General features: G+C 40.5%; 3 protein-coding genes across 3 annotated transcripts; 2 read left to right on the top strand and 1 right to left on the bottom strand.

Annotated features, from left to right (window-relative positions):
• Positions 1-121: 121 nt before the first annotated feature.
• LOC131366066 (protein phosphatase methylesterase 1-like) lies at positions 122-6,789 on the bottom strand. Its single transcript, XM_058410219.1, has 15 exons — positions 6,630-6,789; positions 5,870-5,969; positions 5,595-5,687; positions 4,930-4,987; positions 4,789-4,840; positions 4,343-4,497; positions 3,516-3,606; positions 3,345-3,410; positions 3,136-3,262; positions 2,367-2,490; positions 2,117-2,161; positions 1,480-1,544; positions 910-977; positions 804-838; positions 122-436 (listed from the first exon to the last, which is right to left on the bottom strand). The coding sequence occupies exons 1-14, from the start codon at positions 6,674-6,676 to the stop codon at positions 814-816; spliced, it is 1,116 nt and encodes a 371-aa protein (XP_058266202.1). The 5' UTR covers positions 6,677-6,789; the 3' UTR covers positions 122-436; positions 804-813.
• Positions 6,790-8,291: 1,502 nt separating this feature from the next.
• Positions 8,292-12,737, top strand: gprin3a (GPRIN family member 3a). The gene is made up of 2 exons (XM_058409382.1): positions 8,292-8,711; positions 9,357-12,737. The coding sequence occupies exon 2, from the start codon at positions 9,405-9,407 to the stop codon at positions 11,415-11,417; it is 2,013 nt and encodes a 670-aa protein (XP_058265365.1). The 5' UTR covers positions 8,292-8,711; positions 9,357-9,404; the 3' UTR covers positions 11,418-12,737.
• Positions 12,738-13,624: 887 nt separating this feature from the next.
• Positions 13,625-17,851, top strand: ppm1ka (protein phosphatase, Mg2+/Mn2+ dependent 1Ka). The gene is made up of 7 exons (XM_058409205.1): positions 13,625-13,780; positions 14,372-14,845; positions 14,965-15,065; positions 15,822-15,987; positions 16,322-16,466; positions 16,815-16,949; positions 17,364-17,851. Exons 2-7 carry the CDS (start codon positions 14,409-14,411, stop codon positions 17,493-17,495), a joined length of 1,116 nt encoding a protein of 371 aa, XP_058265188.1. The 5' UTR covers positions 13,625-13,780; positions 14,372-14,408; the 3' UTR covers positions 17,496-17,851.
• The last annotated feature ends 1,025 nt before the right edge of the window (positions 17,852-18,876 follow it).

Here is an 18,876-nt window from a genome sequence, read left to right on the forward strand (position 1 = left end):
TGTTGTCTTGTGTACTTTGTCTGATTCCAGGTTGAAATTCATTTGACATGTACGCGCGCACACACACAACTTTTGAGCTTCTGCTTTTTCCTGGTCAACATTCTGCACGTGACTCAGACTGTGAATTGAATATGAATCCATTTTATTGTGATTTTTCAGTAAAGCTTTTCATTCCCACTGAAATGCCATCATATTAATTCAGATATTGATGCTGATACGCTATGCTGCCGTTACATGCATCACACACACAAAAGAAGAAAAAGAAGACGTAATATCCGGAAGAAGAAGAAGCAGTAAAGTAAAGAGTGGCATGTAGAAGCACAACTGAAAGTCATGATCATAATGGTGATGAGAAGAAGACTGCTGGCTGTGTGAGGTTTTCTGCCTCGCCTCGAGAGAGCGCCATGGAGACGACACCCGCTGGCACTCAGACGCTCTGTGGACAAAAAGACGTTCACTCATGACTATCGAATAATAATTTAGCACTGGTACCAATGGTTAGTTAGTGCTGCATGGCTGTCATTTGCATACTGGAAGATCATTGGCTGTAATATTTTATGACGCAATAACAAGTTCAGTAAGTTTTGTTAAATGACTGAATGAAAGCCACTGCAGTGAGTTTCGCTTGAAAACTATTTTATATTCAAATGTTTTAAAAGGTAGTATATTGACTTTTACCCAGGTTTTCTGAGGGAATGGTAATTTAACATGTTTGGAAAGAGTCTCTGGTGTCTGCGCTTTGAGGTAAGCGGTAAAGCTATAAGTTTCCGTCTTTCCGCCATCCAAGGCTTGGTCACACTTACCTGCTGGAGTTCACCGCATGAAGGGGTACGAGGAGCTGCAGAACAAGACAACACACATTAGTATTACAAATCATTTTTGACTATAACCAAGAGATCCAGCTCTCACCTCTTGGTTTCACTGCGAGCCTCAGCAAACTTGTGTCTAGTCATGAAGCTAGCGAGAGCATCAGCCACCTGGAAATAAATAAATAAAATGATAAAAATATAGTAACATTTGCTTTAGTGTTGTTCTGGAGCTGTGGCACAAATGTGCTAACAGGAAATCATTAGGGTTCTTCCTCAAACCATCATGTTTGCTTCTTTGATGGTTAAAAACATCTTTTACTGAGCTTTGGTTAACGGTCAGATTTCAGATCGACACCAAATTTGACCTGAGAGGGAAAAGAAATTCCAAAATGGCCACTGTTGTAACATTCAACTCTGAAGATGGGAAAAACTGAAGAAGACACTGGACACTAAAAATAGTTTTGGTTGCTTGACTACTTTTTTGAGGTGAGCAAAAATAAAATGCATAAATGTACTTTTTTAAGTCAATACTCAATACTTTTACTTAATAATAATACTAGTTTGGCGTTTACTTTACTTCTGATATACAAAATTCTTTCTATTCGGAAATAATTTGATAAGGAACTGATTTAAACTGTTTAAAGTGTCTACACCACTGTAAGTCTCCTACCTTGTCTGGTGTGTCCTCATGCACGGCATGACCACAAGGGGGCAGCACCTGCATCATGAATTTACCTTAAAAAAAAAGAGGCGGAAATATTTGCTTGTTTATGTTGCCTGGATGCATCTCTGGATAAATTAGACCACACACAGCTCTTAATTAATAATATTTATTATTTAGATTTATTTCCTTTATCAAATGAGTTCCATTTGCCACTGATTATAAGTGAAAGGGGGCGTGTCAAAGCTAGTGAGCTTTAAATTCTACACTATAAGAACAAGATCTTGGTTCTTCTGTTGTCCCTGTTTTCAGAGGAACCCTTAAATGGTTCGATCTAGAACCCTGCCCTCTATCAGAGCAGGCTATAAGTGGAACCTTATAAGCACATAAAGTACATTTTGTTTGAAGAAGATAAAATATTAAACACATATCTTTTCTATTACTCTCTTATAAGCTTCAGGGTTGTGTATGCCTGGTGTTAATGTCCAATATTTGGCACACTGTAGAATAGAGTGTGTGTGTGTGTGAGTGTGTGTGTGTGGGGGGGGGGGGGTTATTATTAGCAGTAAAGGTCCTTGACTGACTGTAGCAGGTGTCTCCTCAGTGATATGTGATATTTTGGACTCACAGTCTAAAGCAGACTCACCTTGCATTTGGCCGATGGTTAAGTCTCTGTCCAGTCGATCGATACCTGCACACAGGACACACAGCTCATAATAATGAACACCATCAGTGTGTGTAAATTATTATCATGTGCACTGCTCTCCAAACATGTGTGTTTTATTTGTGTGTGTGTGTGTGTGTGTATGTTGAAAAACTTCCCCTTTTTAATTAAAGGAATAATTCTGGGTATTCTCATGAAGTCATTTTTCCCATGTAAAGTGTGCATTTGTGACCTGCGAGCAGCAGCAGTTTGGGCACGTTACAGCCCAGGAACAGGTTGGAGATTCCTCTGAACCAGCCGTCCCAGTACTTTTCCGCTTTAGACAAGTCGATTCTCCAACTGTACACACTGGAGGGCTGTAGGAGCACACACACACACACACACACAGTAGGGTCCAGGTGTTGGTCAGTGTGTATAAGGCCACTAGTTCTTCAGTTCTGTTTCCTTTGATTTTTACTTAATTCTCAGCTGATGACTGTAACTGGATCTGTCACTCACACTTTCACACTCTCACACACTCAAACGCCTTACCTCTTAGTTAAGTGTGATTTTACTGTTTACATTAATTTTCACTGAAACTCATTCTGTCAACAAAGCCTGAGGCATTAAGCCATTTCTATATAGAGACATAATAGCCAATAAACTGCCAACTGTATGCACAAATATCTATCTGTACGTCTGTCCATCAGTCTGCCGATCAGTGTGTCTAATTTTCTCAATCTGTATTTTGTTTAGTGTGTTCATCTTTCTTAGTCAATCTGTCTGTCTGTACATCTAGCCTTTTCTCTTCGTCTTTCTATCCGTCTTTATCTCTAGCTCTCTCATTTATTCCTGCCTGTCTCTCACTATGCTATCAGTATGTATCATTACCTGTCTGTCTTACTTTTTATCCACCTGTCTGTCTGTCTTTATTTAGGCCTGGATAATAATATTAGAGACAGCTGTATTAAAATGCCATAGTTTCTAACAGTGTGTGTGTGTGTGTGTTTGTGTGTTGTCACCTCCGATGCTGTGCTCTCTGCTTTGTCAGTGACGTAGTTCAGGTCATAAAACTCTTCATGACCCTCAGCGACGCTCTCCGTCACCGGGCTCACCTGCTCAGCTGAGTCTCCGTCCTCCACCTCACACCTGATGCGTATGATAGATAAATAACTAACATCCTCAAAGGTGTGTAGAATAATTATCATTAAAAGTGTTTCATTTTCAGTACCTCCTCACTTGGCCCACCATTGATACTTTGGCTGATTCCAGGTTTCTGATCTGCCCACTTTTAACACTGCAGAAGCAGAAGACAGGAAGTTTTAGGACTAAGGTACAATATTCTCAAGCACACAGTATGACTTTTTTCAGCATTAGAAGAGGTTTATGTGTGAGACTTGACCTCCATTCGATGGCGTGATCGATGGATTTGAAGGATCGGGGTCGTCCTTTCAGGAAGTTCTGCATGCTGTGAAGCACATCCATGGCACTCCCTACAGAGATGACACACTTCACCTTGAAACATCTATTTACTGTGAAAAGCTGCAAAATGTTGCCTCATGACCAGGCATTTGTTCAGGTAGATACATCAGGTAGATAACTGCAAAGTCAAATCTCATGATTTTAATTTTTATCTGTTGAACAGTTCAAACATTTTGTGTTTTTTCACAGCTGTTGAGCTGCATGGCTTCAAATCTAACACACATCAGATAGATCTCAGGATTCTGTTCCTGTTTATCAAATAAAAACATATGATCCTTTTCTGTAAGGAGAAGTTTATTCTACATTTAATTACTGCAAAGCTGTAACTTGAACTTTTCTAACATCTTCCAGAGAAGTTTGTGATTTCTCTGTAACATGACCCCATTATTTTGTCTTTTTATTATAACCTCGAGAAAGAAAAAGAGGTAATGATTGTTCAGAATGTAACTTAAAATGGGAAAAAAAAGTAAAAAGTCATCAAGTTTCTGTGGAATAAGAAGAATAAAACACATGGGGATGTACTGCGATAAGAGAACATTCAGCTTCAGTGTGGTAACAGTATCTCCGCTTCATCACACCACCACATTGTTGATTGTTTTCCTATAACAGCACGATATTCAGAGTTTTATTTATTACTTGTGAATGTATGGCTTTGATAAGATCCAGCAAGAGTGATTCCAGCAGTGATATTATATTTAAATGTGTAAGTATTTTGTCCTGTAAGATAATTGCAAAGTAATAGCTCACCCTCCACGACATCGATAACAACCAGGCCCACCACTGAGGGCAGCAGACTTCCACTGGCTGCATGCACTGCTATGGCTCCGCCCATGCTATGACCCACCAGGATGATAGGGGGCGGGACTTCCCCGTATGTGGCTCGCACCACGTTGGCAACGTCTCTGTAGAAAAAAGACTGGCGTTAGTCGTGTGACATTTTAAAATGATGACTATCATGAAGGAAGGTTTAGGGTTAGGGTGGACTTGTATGTATAAAGTGTACACTTGTAAAAATTTGTGGCTAAAATGCACCTCAGATGTGCTGCAGTGATGTGAGAGATCAGGTTTAAGCTCTTAATCCTTAAGCCGCTCAGCCAGATGATTGAATTGTATTCTGCTCCACTTTCAGTCCCGTTGGATAAAAGTGTTTGTTGAAGGATTGAACGTGTGTGTGTGTGTCTGTGTGTGTGTACCTGGACATAGTCTGGGTGGAGAGATCATCAGCATGCCGGACTTGAGTAGCACCTGTAATACACATACACACGGTTTGACCAGCTTACTAAACTCTAACATTAATGATATTATTTTTCTTTCCACTCGACCTCTGGCCTTACCGTGTCCTCGTAGATCCATGGCCAGAACCCGACAGGTGACTCTACCAGTCATGGCGGCCTGCAGAGAGACGAAGCTCAGGTCACTCTGAATGTCCTATAATTCATGATCTACTTTATATAACTGTAATTCTAAACTGATGAAATTCTTTTCATTAGTATTAAATGTGATCATTGTGTAAAGGAACAAAACACTTGCAGGATGTGTTGTTAAAGGAATCATAAATAACTTTAGCCTTGTCATTAATTATTTTCCACCAACAGCATGACATGGACTGTTGTATTCCTTACGTGTAGAAATCTATTGTATATTCTTTATGTGCATAACCGCACTAGACTAGACCAGTGAGCTAATACAGATGTTAGCTTAAATCTTCTCACAGGACAATACACAATAATTAACAACATTAACATTAGCTAGCTTGTTAGAAAAGTAAGCTTGTGAGTGGACGTGATTAGCCACAGCTAGCTTAGATACAGTACGTAGTGCTACCTTTAACTAGCTGGCTAGCAAAATAGTAGAATTCAAACCATAACAGTAAAAATAGTTGTGATGTCAAATATGGGTTGCGATTGGCTAATCCAAATGCAGGCTCCTCCCACTTTTTTGGCCAGAGATGTCTTTTATTCAGCGAAATGATGAAATGAATGATGGGTCTGAGACGTACAGTAAAGACAGCCCAGGACAGGGCTGAGTGTCCTCCTCCATGTAGCAGCACCAGCAGTGGACCGTCCTGCCCACTTTTATACACACGGAACACGTGCACACACACACACACACACTCCTGTCAAGGAATCAAACCATGTTCTGGACACAGACATGGAAGCTGTAGGAAACAATGCAAACTATATACACCTGACAAACACCATGATGCTGCATTAGAATACAAACAAACACTACAGTGTGTGTGTGTGTGTGTGTGTGTACGCATGTGAAGGATATGTCCTTGCTTTCTGCCGATCCCACCACCACGTCGTCCATCATCTCAAAGTATTCGCTCCATGACACCGGGGAATAATCTCTCTTCCTGCCCACTCCATGACTGATGAAGTACAAGAACAGGTTTATATTCATGTTCTGATAAGTTATTGTTTCTATAGTAACAGCTCATTCACAGGGTCTCGTACAGCAGAAGCTTAATGTGAAAAAATAAAAACATTTTCTGTAAGGAGACTGTTATGGAAGGAGTCTCCAGTGTCAAACTCCACAGGGAAGTTTCTCAGTAACATGACAAGCTATACTTTTAAGACAGGATGGATAAAATTTGAGTACATGTGACTAAAACAAGAATGTAGTAAAGATTTCTTCATGTTATCTTCCTTATCACATTACAATCAATACTGACAGTTAAAGCAGTGAATGCAAATGTTTGTGCCCCCAAGTAAAATTTACAATTGTTATATAAATTAAATTCATTCCAAAAAATGACAAATTTAATTGTAGGACTGTATGATTTCAGAAGAATCAGAAAGGCAAAAGATTACAGGACATTACTTCTTCTTCTTGTTAATATATTAAATTGAACTGAACTAATTAAATCAGCAAATTATTAAGCTACATGTGCGCATTTGGTAACTTGTTTGATGGAACTACATAAACAGGAAGATCTATTGATGGAAAGATACAGTCTGACTCTCATAAATCAAATTAATGTCAAAACAGACAGACGAATAAACACACACATGCACACAAACAGTCTTACTTCTCAGTGTCAAAGTTTTCCTCCCACATACTGGCGTCAGTGTTCATCTGCTACTCGGAGTCGGGGACGGAGGAAAGGCTCTCTGACCTGCTGCACTCGGAGGCCATCAGACAGAGAGAGGGTGTGTGTGAGTGTCTGTGTATGTGTGTGTGTGTATATTCATGTGTGTGTGGAGTTGAGGAAAGTGACACACACCAGGCACTCAGCTGAAGAGCCTGCAGGTGCAGCAGACAGGTGAATCAATCACAGAGATTTTCTCAGAATACACACAGAGTCAGGTGTTTTTGTGATCTGAGGACCAGGGGCATGAGTGTGTGTGTCAGGGGGAATTCAACTGAAAAATAAAAAGATTTAGTTTGTTTGGTCTCAGAAAGAGAAAAAGCATCTCTGTATGAAAAAATGTATTGTTTTGAAAGTAAAGTATGACATAAGTAAGAAATAAAACACTCCTGTTAGAAGAAAATAATCAGCTCTGAGGTGGTGTGATGAAGCAGAGCTGCTGTTATGATCCTGAAGTTGAGAATCTTCCTGTAACAGCACTTCCTCTCATGCCATAGCAATCATTATAATGTTTTAATATATTATAGAACACAGCATACCTTTTAACACTTATTTATAGAGTGTGTGTGTGTGTGCCCTGCGATGGGTTGGCACTCCGTCCAGGGTATATCCTGCCTTTATGCCCGATGATGCACAGGCTCCCCGTGACCCGGTGATAGATCGGATAAGCGGTACAGACAATGGAATGGAATTTATTTATAGTTACATTTAATAATATAGAACATTTGAAACAATTTAGATAATGTTCTTGCTTCTCTCTTAAATGAGACAAGCAAAAAATGCAACTTATGACAAACTGAGAAAGTGTCCTAAAAATGTTTTGTTAGAAAGCTTACAGACTTCTTCCATAAATATTACTAAAAGTAAACATTATTCTAAATACTGTCAGAAATATAAGGAACACCTTCTGACCAATCAGAATTGAGAATGAAACATCGTTGTGGTGTAATAAGGCAAAGTGAAAGCTTGACTTGACCCAAACAGTGAGATTGGTGAAGATGTGGGGATCAAGAAAGACAAAATCTGTTCAAAAAAAGTCATTTTTTATTATGATTATCAGAGATATCATTTTTAAATAGATATTTATTTTCATGTTCACCTTAAAGAGTAAACTAGAAAAGTCTGATAGTGGTTGCTTTATAGTGTGTGGTGGAAAATCCCAAATGTCTGTTGTCTCTAATTAAGCACGTGCTCTCTCTCTCTCTCTCTCTCTCTCTCAGGTGTAGATGACAGTAATGACAGGTTGCTAGGCGACCTATATAGCATAACCTTACTGTAAACAACTGCCAGGTCATGACAACAGTATGATGATGTTTAAATCTTCTCCTCTTTTATTCAGAACAGCAAAGAAATAAATCTCGACGGAGCTACAAAACAAAAAAAAACAACAACAATAATAACCTCATCAAACTCAAATACAAAAAGCACATAAACAGAGAAATGCTGGCTTGTGCATATTATTCCAGAGCAGCCCCATGGGGCAAAAACCATGAATAGTCATGAATCACACAACTCTGGAGGAAACGGAGCCAAAACCATCCCCAACATCTCAATAACTCCCGTGGAGTAAAGCAAACATGCAGCGTTCAAACTCACGAGCAGTAAAGCGGTTAGATTTGCAACAGGTCGCGAGCAGTGACGTTTTGAGAGTGCACCGAATTTTTTTGTGCACCGAATGCATGACTAGTGTCTAGAGATCTCGCGCTGAGCTGAATAAAAAATGCCCTGTAAAGCCGACACGTGCCCGACATGCAGCAGGACCGTCGGTATATTTGCAGCCGGAGCTCGAGACAGACGCGAGCGCAGACACACCACACAGCGTGTTTTCCCATCCGACATTTTCCTACATTATTTCACACTGTGCACTGCGTGAACCCCTGAGACATGCACATATGCGTCTCTGTTTTAATTTCACGCGGCAATGATGCATCACTTAATGGTGATGATGATGAAGATGATGAAGATTCGGAAGTACTCGGCATCTGCGTGAGGAACTGTGTCACCTCTAACCGTCTGATGCAGGTGAGTTACATGATCTTAATCTACAAATTTTTACACTATTGTTGATAAAGGGCAGATGCAACGTTATAGTCTCTTTAAGCGTTAGAACAGATTTACATTTACTGATTTAAAATAGATTACATTTATTGTCTTAAGATCATAATGTTTGGGGTAAATGATGAAGCACTTGCTGTCACCATCATGATGTGTTTTATTCCTCTTGTACCCGAGCATTTTGTTGATGATGATGCTTTTTTATGTTTAATGTTGTGGACTCTTCCTCTCTCGCACCTAATAAGATATGTATATATCTTATATATCTCATTCTCCCTCTCTCACAGTTTATATATATATATATATATATATATATATATATATATATATATATATATATATATATATATATGGTGAAAAACTGGTGGAGAGCATGGAGCCAAAACACATGCAAATACTGATTTCTTAATGTTATTTAGCCAAAGCATTAACACAATTTGTTTACAAATTATTTGCATTTTGTTTTATTTGAATTATTAAAGCTCTGCAAATACTGCATGATCTTGGGTTATTTTGATGTGTTGTCATTTCCTTTAAATATACACTCTAAATAACAATAGTTATATTTTGAATTTTATTTAATTTTAATTAATTTTTTTTTTTTAACCACAGAGCAAACGTGACATTCAGCAGCAATAATAATCTACCAACGTTAACTCAATGGAATCTAACCCAGGCAACCCTCATAATGAGCCCAAACTATGCTACAAGACCAGACGCAAAAACCAGCACCAAGAGGCCACTGTGCCTGCTGATGTGAGAGGAGGAAAAGGGACATTCCTTGTCAAAAAAGGAGGGAAGTCAATAGATTCTCCTATGCAAACCAAAACACCAAACAGTACTGTTATACCAAGCACTCCGCCCACTTTAGCTCCTGCATCTGCTTCAGCATCACCAACTGCTTCAAGAACACTTCTTGTCCCAGCAGCTGGAGCTTCGTCAATTACTTCCACCATAATTCTTCAAAACAAAAACCCTGACAAGCATGCTGTTGGAACCATTCAAGGGACCACACTGACTACTGAAACCAGTGAGCACAAGATAAAGTATTCCAGAGAAGGAGAACTGAAGAGCTCTGTTAAAAACTTCTCCAAAACCATCAATAAAACCACAACTCATAGTAGTGCAACCACAAATTTGCAGAAAAGCCTACAAAAAACAACTCCAGCAGTTGTAGCTACAAGAACAGTCTTGCCTAAAAGTGTCCAACAAACATCTCTTTCTGAAGTCCCCAGAACTATGTCCAGCCCAAAGCTCAGATCCAGTCCTACTCCAACAATCGCAATGGACAGAGCTGAATCCTATAATGTGGGGAGAAGCAATGAGATGGTTCCATTAATTGCACACAAACTTGAATCTAAGGACAACGGGGCATGTGTGATGGAAGACAGTCAAGAGGTGCAAAGTTTGCAGCCACTGGAGACAAAAGAAGGCAAGATAGCAATAGTTCAGAGGGATAAAGATGAAGAGAATAACAGAGACAGGAAAGAAGAAGAAGGTATACTTACACAAGTTCGATGCAGTCTCAAAGGAAGTGACATCACTCTTCAGATGGCATCTAAATGTCCCCTTTTGCCTCCAGGGGCAACAACCATCTCCACATCACAGGTGAAGAAGACAGCAAGCAGGACAGATGGAAATGCCATGCCCCAGGAGAGAGATTGTGAGAGAGAGAAAAGAAAGGATTGGAAGGAAGGTATAGAAGGACGAGAAGCCCTTGAAAAGATAAGTGGACATAAAGAGATAGAGCAAGAGAAAAAGACAGAAGAGAAAATAGAGAAAGAACGGACTGGCCAGGACAGAAACAGCAAAGCCAAAGAGAAAGAAAAGGAAGAAAAAGAAATAGAAGAGTCAAAAAAACTGAACAAGATCAAGAGCTTCAAAGATTCTGCAGCAATGACAGAGGAGAACCCTGTTCCTGTCCAAACACTTGATGCTGCCCTGCAGACAGACCTCTTGTATGAAGATGCTGAAATTCAGGCTGTTGTAGAGGTCAGCAACAAGTCCACATCCATGAGTCCAAACATGACATACTGGAGCCAAATGGATCCTATGGCTAACCTCAGCAACCATAAGAAGGTTTCTGGAACTGCCAGTATGGGCATACAAAATGGACCTGGCCAAGATATCAGCTTAGATTCAGCACCAATAACCTTTGCATCAGATGGATCCATGGCTAAAGGTCTGAGTCCAACCGCTTTCCAGTCTTCCATATCCTCCAAACCTACTCGGCAACATGTCTGTGAAATTCAGATCGAATTGCGCAGCCAGTCTACTATCTCTGACAGTCTGGCTTTGCCAGAAGAGGAGGAGTCACAACCATCTCCAACAAGATCTGGCCCTGAAAGGGAACCCAAACAAGTGGACAAAGAAGGAAACCAAGCAGAGACTGGTCCACTTCCAGAGGTGGCGTGGGATGAGCAAGGCATGACGTGGGAGGTTTATGGGGCGGCTGTGGATATGGAGTCTCTTGGTTTTGCCATCCAGAATCACCTCCAGCGCAAGATCCAAGAACACGAGGAGCGCATTGGACACCTCCGCAAGTCCATCTCACTCTCCGAGCACTCAAATAGTGATGGGAAAAAAGGAAGAAAGATCAAGAAGAAAAGGAATGCCTTCCGGTCACTATTCCAAACATCCACTTGTTGTTTGAAGACCAAATCTGAAGCCTAAATGGCTGTATGCTGTAAGTTCGGACCACAGCAACTAAGTGTGAATTTGTGAGAGAACTTTGAGAACATTTATTGGAGTTCTAGGCAGCTGTTTTCTGTTAGACTGTTATGTTAGAGTGGTAGAGACAAGACAGGGAGGTGTGGTATGAATAGAGGAACGTTTAGATGGATTTAAGGTTAACTAGGTTTCCTTATTGCAGTAACATAAAATAAATGGCATTGGCCCAAACACGATGATCCCCAGACATCTGTGGTCTGGAGTAAAAAAGAGAAAATCGGGTGGCAAACTTCCTCGTGGTATTGTAGCACTGCGTTCCAGACATGCACACTGTATGTTCACGCAGTTAGCCCAGTTAGCCAGGTATTGTAGCTCACACTGATGCACTTTAGCGTCACCTGAATCCATTTGTTGTAATTCACTGGTTTAATTCATTGCTGATAGACATAGTTTGTCAGAAGTAATAATCTTTGGCTAGATGGTACTTCTTAAACGTTCACTTTGGTATTATATTCTGTGTTGTTAGACCAGTATTTTCCAGTCCTTGTCCTTGTGTACCAATCAGCTACACATTTCATGGTACCATATCTTGTTTACTTCCTGATTTTCCCTCAATTTATGCTCCAGTTCTACGTTTCCCACACCATGATTATCATTACTAGTATCATTTTGTCTTGATATCAAGTGTATATGTCCTTCCTTTGGGCTGTTTGCACAGTCTTGCATTACACCACCGTAAATTTAAGCTGTGTTTCATAATTTCCTAATTTTGTACTTGCCTTGTTTTCACTTCCAAGTTAGTTATGGTCCAAAATTGTTGGATGTTTTAATGCGTTTCAATGATGACAGTAGCTGCATTAGTTTTGATTTCAGAACATCTCTTAGAGAATCTGCTATAAAGTTCATTGTTTCCTGATCTTGGAGTACTAGTATTTCCTGCATCCAGCACACCTGATTGAGCTGAAAAGAAATGTGTTAGTATGGGAAACATACTAAACTTGGTATATGGCAAAGGTTCTCTGGGACCAGAACTGAAAAAGGCTACTCTAGTCTAATGGTCTTGAATAATGATCAATATTTAATCATTTCCATTAGAACTGTGATCATTCATTCATGCATGTAGTTTTGGGGTTTGGTGGTTGTGTGTTTGTTTGTGTTTTTGGATAACATGTATCATTCCCAATCACACACTGAAATTAAAAGGGAAAACTGAAAAGACATTGTTTGTTCATTACCTGCCTGCACAAATTGCCTTTTCCTCCCTCTGAAGGCTCCCAGTGGAATATCTGCCCCACTTTCTGTAAAGGTGAAGTGTGTATGAATACATTCATGACAGCTTCATCTCTCTCTCTCTCTCTCTCTCTCTCTCTCTCTCTCTTCCTCCCTGTTTTTTTCAATTTCTATGTTTCATTATTCCCCCCACTCTCTCAATATAAATGATTTATACCTACATTAAACGTACATTAAGTTTTTGTCAGAGATTTCCATCATTAATTGATGGATTGAGGCTGAAGGAAACTTTGTGAAAGCAAGATAGAATGAAAATGTATAGTGTCTGTCTCATCTCTCTCTCTCTCTCTCTCTCTCTCTCTCTCACAGTGACGGAGATAATGAAATGAGGCAGGCACTATGCATCTCTCAGAGCAGCAGTAAAGTAGAGGAATAATTGCTCTGCACGGCATGTTAGAGATGCTAATGTGGGATGCTTGTCTTGAGTTATTTATATACACATCCATCATGTGGATCACTTTGTAAATATCAAAGTACTGAGCTTATTCCATCTGTTGCTGAACACATTTTTCCAGACACACTCTGCCAGCTTCACTGACCAGATATTATTTGAAGCACAGGACAACTGACACACACTGACCATGGATAAAGTCAGTTTAGTCAGTAACTCTGCAAGATGAGCAACACTAATGCGTGACAGACTCATGCCAGCAACACACACTGCTGTTTTAAGATCCAAATGTGTATGATCCTAATACGGTTAACCTTAATCATGTGTGTGTGTGTGTGTGGAGAGAGAGAATTGAGTAATAGAGTCTGATTCATAGGTCAGTAAAGTTTACCCTGACTCTGGTTGCACTAATGCGCCATGTATTGCACGATTACATTCGCCCCGCTGCAATTGATTGGCCGAGACACGAACACCCACCGGCTCGTGACTGCTCGTTTCATTTATGGAATATGCAAATTAGATAAAACTGTTTTGGTTCATGATTGGTTGTTCGGTGTGAAATATGTAAATAAGTCATATGCAATGTCGACTGTGCTCACATACACACAGACACACACACGCCGGCTCGGGGAGCTCGTGCAGGGGGTGTAACCGTACGGAGAGAATTAAATGTAAAAATCAACAGGTGAGTAAAGCGCAATGATACAACTTTAGCGGTTTGATTTGTTTGTTAAACGCTAGAAGTTTCTTTTAGACGTTCTAAGGTGTGAAATATAATGTATATTGTATGTATTTATAATACATAATGAATAACATTAAATGATAAAATTGGTATGTTTTTTGTGCTTTTGTTTAATTTAAAAGGACCTAAAATATATCGATTCTGTAGTTACTGAATGATGCACAATTTTAGCCCCACTTTATCCCACTGGACAGGGACCTCTATATTTGTAGTAGTGAAGCGGGGGTACTGCGTTCATTTATTGTACTTTTATTAGACCATGTTGGTGCAGCTTGCAGGAGTAAAGTTACACACTATAGTTCATCCATCTCCAAGAGCAGTGTGTGTTGATCGTCCTCTACTCGTTATCAGAGTCAGTTTCTCAGCACAGTGCCACTGTTGCATGGATATGTTGTGTGTTGGAGGCTGTTGCATGTCAGTGTCACGGTACTGAGAATGATAAGCTGAAGCTGACACGTTATTCAGCGCTTGCTTGATGCACAGTACAGTGTCCTCAAAATGTCATTCATATGTTTCTTGTTTTTTTTTTTATAGGGGTGACAAAACAGCACTCGTTACTTTCTCTTCTAAAATGTCTCTCTCTGCCATCACCTTCTCCTTTCTTCTACGCCGCTCATTCTCCTCGGTTAGCAGGAGTCCTAGCGTGCGTTCGGGCCGGTGTGTGTGTGCATGCGGGTCGGCGGTGCCCGGTGTCCGCTGGTACGCCGCTGCTCGTTTGGATGCGGACGGAAGCGGGCAGCCAGCCACATGGGACTCGTTTGGGATTTGGGACAACCGTATCGAGGCGCCCATTCTACTGCCACCCAGCATACGCTACGGTAAACCGATCCCACGCATAAGCCTGGACCACGTGGGCTCGGCCTCGCAGATCGGCCGTCGTCGTGACAATGAGGATCGGCTGCGTGTAGCTGAGCTCACACCCTCCACGCTTTACTTTGCTCTGTTTGACGGACATGGGGGCGCACAAGCGGCTGACTTCTGCTACACACACATGGAGCGCTACATTAGGTGACACACAAACACACACCTATGGACATAAACAGACACTCGACATAAGTATAGGATGCAGAATATCAGCTTAAAACCCACTCAGACTCATCTATCATATGTGTGTGTGTGTGTTGTAGGAAGGGTCTGGAGAAAGAGTGGGATCTAGAACAGGTGTTAACAAAAGCCTTCCTACAGGTAGACGCTGCCCTGGCCTCTGAGATGCAGATGTATGGCAACGGTACGAATACGCAAAATTACATGGCAACAAAAGACATTCAGGTCTGCTAGCCGAAAAATGAGCCATGGCCAGACATGGCCCAGTTCAGTCCCAAATACGTCTCTAAATAATCCAGCACACACACACACACAGCCAGACACACACAGTCATACCCAGCCTGCCAAAAAATAACACCTCAGCTCAGAACAGTCTGGTGTAGATATCATCTGACCTAAGCGCAGCTCCACCTCAAACAACCTCTAATTCCCAAATAGTTTGGCAACATGAAAAGACTTTTTAATAATTAGGTGCAAACACACTAATTCCAAACTAAATGTTTAAAAACTCAGTTTCATTCATTAATACATTCCTCTCGTGGGTTTGGAGCCTATCCCAGGAACATGAGGTGGGAGTATGGCCAGAATGTGAAGCCATCATAGAACACCAGACACACACACACGCACACACATATGCCTGTTTTGGGAGTAAGGTGGTAGGAAGCCTGAGAACCGTGAGGAGACCTAGATAAAGACAGGTTGAACATGTGAAACTCTGTTCAGACAGTAACCCGAGCTCAGTATAGAACCAGTGTCCCTGGATCTGGACCCTCGATTAAAGACTATGCCCTACATCTACAGTACATCTACCCACACACAATAAAAACTTTTCTGCAAATATTAAACACCTCATTTGGATGGCTTGGCGTCAGAAACATATAAAATATGTTTTATATTTGTGCTATATGTTTGATTGCTTTTTTTAAAAAAAAAATTCCAGCCTCTCTGATGACAGCGGGCACTACGGCAACAGTGGCTTTGCTAAGAGATGGGATAGAGCTGGTGGTCGGGAGTGTCGGGGACAGTCGTGCCATGCTGTGCAGGAAGGGTGAAGTGTACACACTCACCAGCGACCATACGCCTGAGAGAAAGGACGAAAAACAAAGGTACACACACTACACAGATGCTCTTAACCTCAAAGCATGGTGGTCACTGGCATGCTAAGTGGACTGTGTGTGTGTCACACTCTTAAAATAGACCTACTTCACTTCTCTTGTAAAGCCGACAACAATTTAAATGTCATTTGTACGTTTAAGTATGTAAATCGCTAGCTAACAGGCTGATCTGTAAATACTTCATGAACGCTCTAATTCTGTGTGTTATGTGCTCGTGTGTGTCCTCATTCCCTCACACTGTTTACTTACTTGTATGCTATCTGTGTATAGGTGTGTGTTTGTTCTCTTGCTCAAATTTCAGTGATATGTGTTGAATGTGTTCCAGAATACGCAAGTGTGGAGGTTTCGTAACATGGAACAGTCTCGGTCAAGCGAACGTGAACAGCCGGCTGGCCATGACACGCAGCATTGGAGATTTTGACCTAAAGCAAAGTGGCGTTATCGCAGAACCCGAGACCACTCACGTTACAGTAAGTGCAGCAATGTGCTTTGTGTTAACAAAAAAAAATCAGTGTTTCAGAGTGTCATACTGTTTTTTTTATTGGCCTAATGAAGACAGCAGTGCAAATTCCTGACACATTTTTAAAAGTTTCACTGATTCTCTTCATGTTAATGTGTGTATATTTAGCCCCACCCATAAAACTCCACAAAAGGCAAAGCTCACAAAAAATGCCGACTGAACAGTGACAGATTGTGTAAATGCTCCTAAAAAATAATTATGAATACATTTCAAGCTTGATTAATGAGGCCTGTTGGGGTTTTTTTTATCTCATGAATATCTCAGTATTTCAGAATGGCTTCCTGGTTTCATCTTCCAGGTTCAGCATTCTGACGACTCGTTTCTGGCCCTGACTACAGATGGCATAAACTTCATCATGAGCAACCAGGAAATCTGTGACGTCATCAGCCAGTGCCACGATCCCACGGAGGCGGCCCACATCATCACCGAGCAGGTAGCCGGATAGTGTTAGAGCTACTTTTAAGATTAATTTAAACACATTAGCATTTATTTAGTAATAACTTACACAGGGACGTGTATTCTGGATGCTCCACATAAACAGATAAAAATATATAATGAAGGATGTTTCTGTGAACTGAATAGTCAGCATCATCGTGAATGCACCATACATGTTAAAAAATACCCACAAACCTTTAATTTCAGATCCAAAACAATGTGAAAGGTTCTTGTTATCTCACTAGATATGTGTGCTTCTTCCACTGAAGGTTATCCGGTCAATGACTTCAATCCAGAATGTGTGCCATTTGACCTACATAATTCAAATAGCTATCTACTAATGAATAACTCGGTTTAAACACTGATTTGTGTGTGTGTGTGTGTGTGCGTGCGTGTGTGTGTGCTTTCTCAGGCTCTGCAGTACGGCTCTGATGACAACAGCTCGGTCATCGTGGTTCCTTTTGGAGCATGGGGAAAGCAGCAGAATTCCCAGTACAGCTATTCCATGAGCCGAAACTTCGCCTGTAGTGGACGCTGGGCCTGAAACCTCACAACCTATAAAGCTGGAATGTGTTATGTAACATAGTGTAGTTTTAAAGCTACATATCAAAGTATTTTTTTGCAGATGATAATTGACATCGTTCTTGTGTATATTCGAGTATCATATTTTTATACCCTATGATATTTTCCCCTTGTATATATTTTCGGAAAAATTTGCTACATTAGCAATTTGAATATTATTTTTGTGACAGCTACTATAGTGGCGATTTAAAAACCTTTTCAGATACATGGCCTTCTTACAGGGTATAAATCCTCTGAATCATGAGCTCCACTGATCCAGTAAACACAGTCCTTATCTAAACAAATGGAGAAATATAATAAACAATGAGAATGTGAATATATCATTGTTGTGGTGTCGTGTTGTTGCCGATGTTCCTAATTATTTGTTATAATTATTATTTCTAGAAAAGGTTACAAGTAGAACTGCTTTAGGAAGCTAGACTGTTAACTATCCAAATCATTTCTGGGAAAAACTCTTTTCTTTTTGGACATGTCAGTCATCTCAGGCTCAGAAGCTCTGACTCACATAATGTCTGATACATTTCTCGCTTTTCTGGCCACAAGCTTCAGATTTTCTCACCGGTCCTTTACACTTCAGCGTAAATACACATTTCTAACATGACAAAATCTCTGGATTAAAACTCTTTATAAGAATCCATGGTGAAACATTCCATTTTTATCTTAAGCAGTGATAAAAAATATACTTGAGGAAGAGGCATGTTTAGTCTTTGAATGTTATCCTTCAACTGCTTATCTACTTGAACAGGGACAAAGTGTGATGTGCGTCTGTTTATGTGCGTCCTCGATCATGTGCTTACCAACAAGAACAGCCATGAACTCTGCACCATTTTAGAATGTAATAGGATAAACTGCCTGATGTTACAGAGCCACATGCATCACGTGTGTTTGTGTGTGTATGTGTGTGTGTGTACATTCCAAAACATAAACATAAACCTGAAGCTGTTACACTTTTAGAAAGTACGAGGATATGTGTGTACAGTATATACCTCCTAAGGTTGTCATGCGTCAACATGGCAGTGTGAGAATGTTGCCTGATCTTCACTTAACACGCCACACATAACACACTAGCGTAATGTTAGAAGCCTCCATTTTTATGAAGTGGTATCACAGACAGCAGGGCCTTTACAGATAACAAGATTAACTGGTAATAGGAGCAGACATGGGCAATGCCTGTCATTTTGGTAAATGGGAAAGATCTGTCATGGATGCTTTTGTGTGTGAGCAGTGTAATCTGATTTGAGTCTGAATAGGTACACAACCAATATTTTTTAGAACATATCTTTCATCCAATTTTGGATGCAGCTATCTTCTCACCTTCACCTGACCAGAGATGAGCAAATTAA

Source organism: Hemibagrus wyckioides, linkage group LG15 (assembly GCF_019097595.1).
Source record: "Hemibagrus wyckioides isolate EC202008001 linkage group LG15, SWU_Hwy_1.0, whole genome shotgun sequence".
In the NCBI taxonomy this organism is placed as follows: domain Eukaryota; kingdom Metazoa; phylum Chordata; class Actinopteri; order Siluriformes; family Bagridae; genus Hemibagrus; species Hemibagrus wyckioides.

Coding starts and splice junctions, on each gene's coding strand:
- gprin3a (XM_058409382.1), top strand. CDS start 9,405: ATGGAATCTAACCCAGGCAACCCTCATAATGAGCCCAAACTATGCTAC.
- ppm1ka (XM_058409205.1), top strand. CDS start 14,409: ATGTCTCTCTCTGCCATCACCTTCTCCTTTCTTCTACGCCGCTCATTC. Junction 16,467..16,814: donor CCGAGACCACTCACGTTACA/GTAAGTGCAGCA, acceptor TTCATCTTCCAG/GTTCAGCATTCTGACGACTC. Junction 16,950..17,363: donor CCCACATCATCACCGAGCAG/GTAGCCGGATAG, acceptor GTGCTTTCTCAG/GCTCTGCAGTACGGCTCTGA.
- LOC131366066 (XM_058410219.1), bottom strand. CDS start 6,676: ATGAACACTGACGCCAGTATGTGGGAGGAAAACTTTGACACTGAGAA. Junction 5,970..6,629: donor GAAAACTTTGACACTGAGAA/GTAAGACTGTTT, acceptor GTACTTCATCAG/TCATGGAGTGGGCAGGAAGA. Junction 978..1,479: donor ATGAGGACACACCAGACAAG/GTAGGAGACTTA, acceptor ATTTATTTCCAG/GTGGCTGATGCTCTCGCTAG.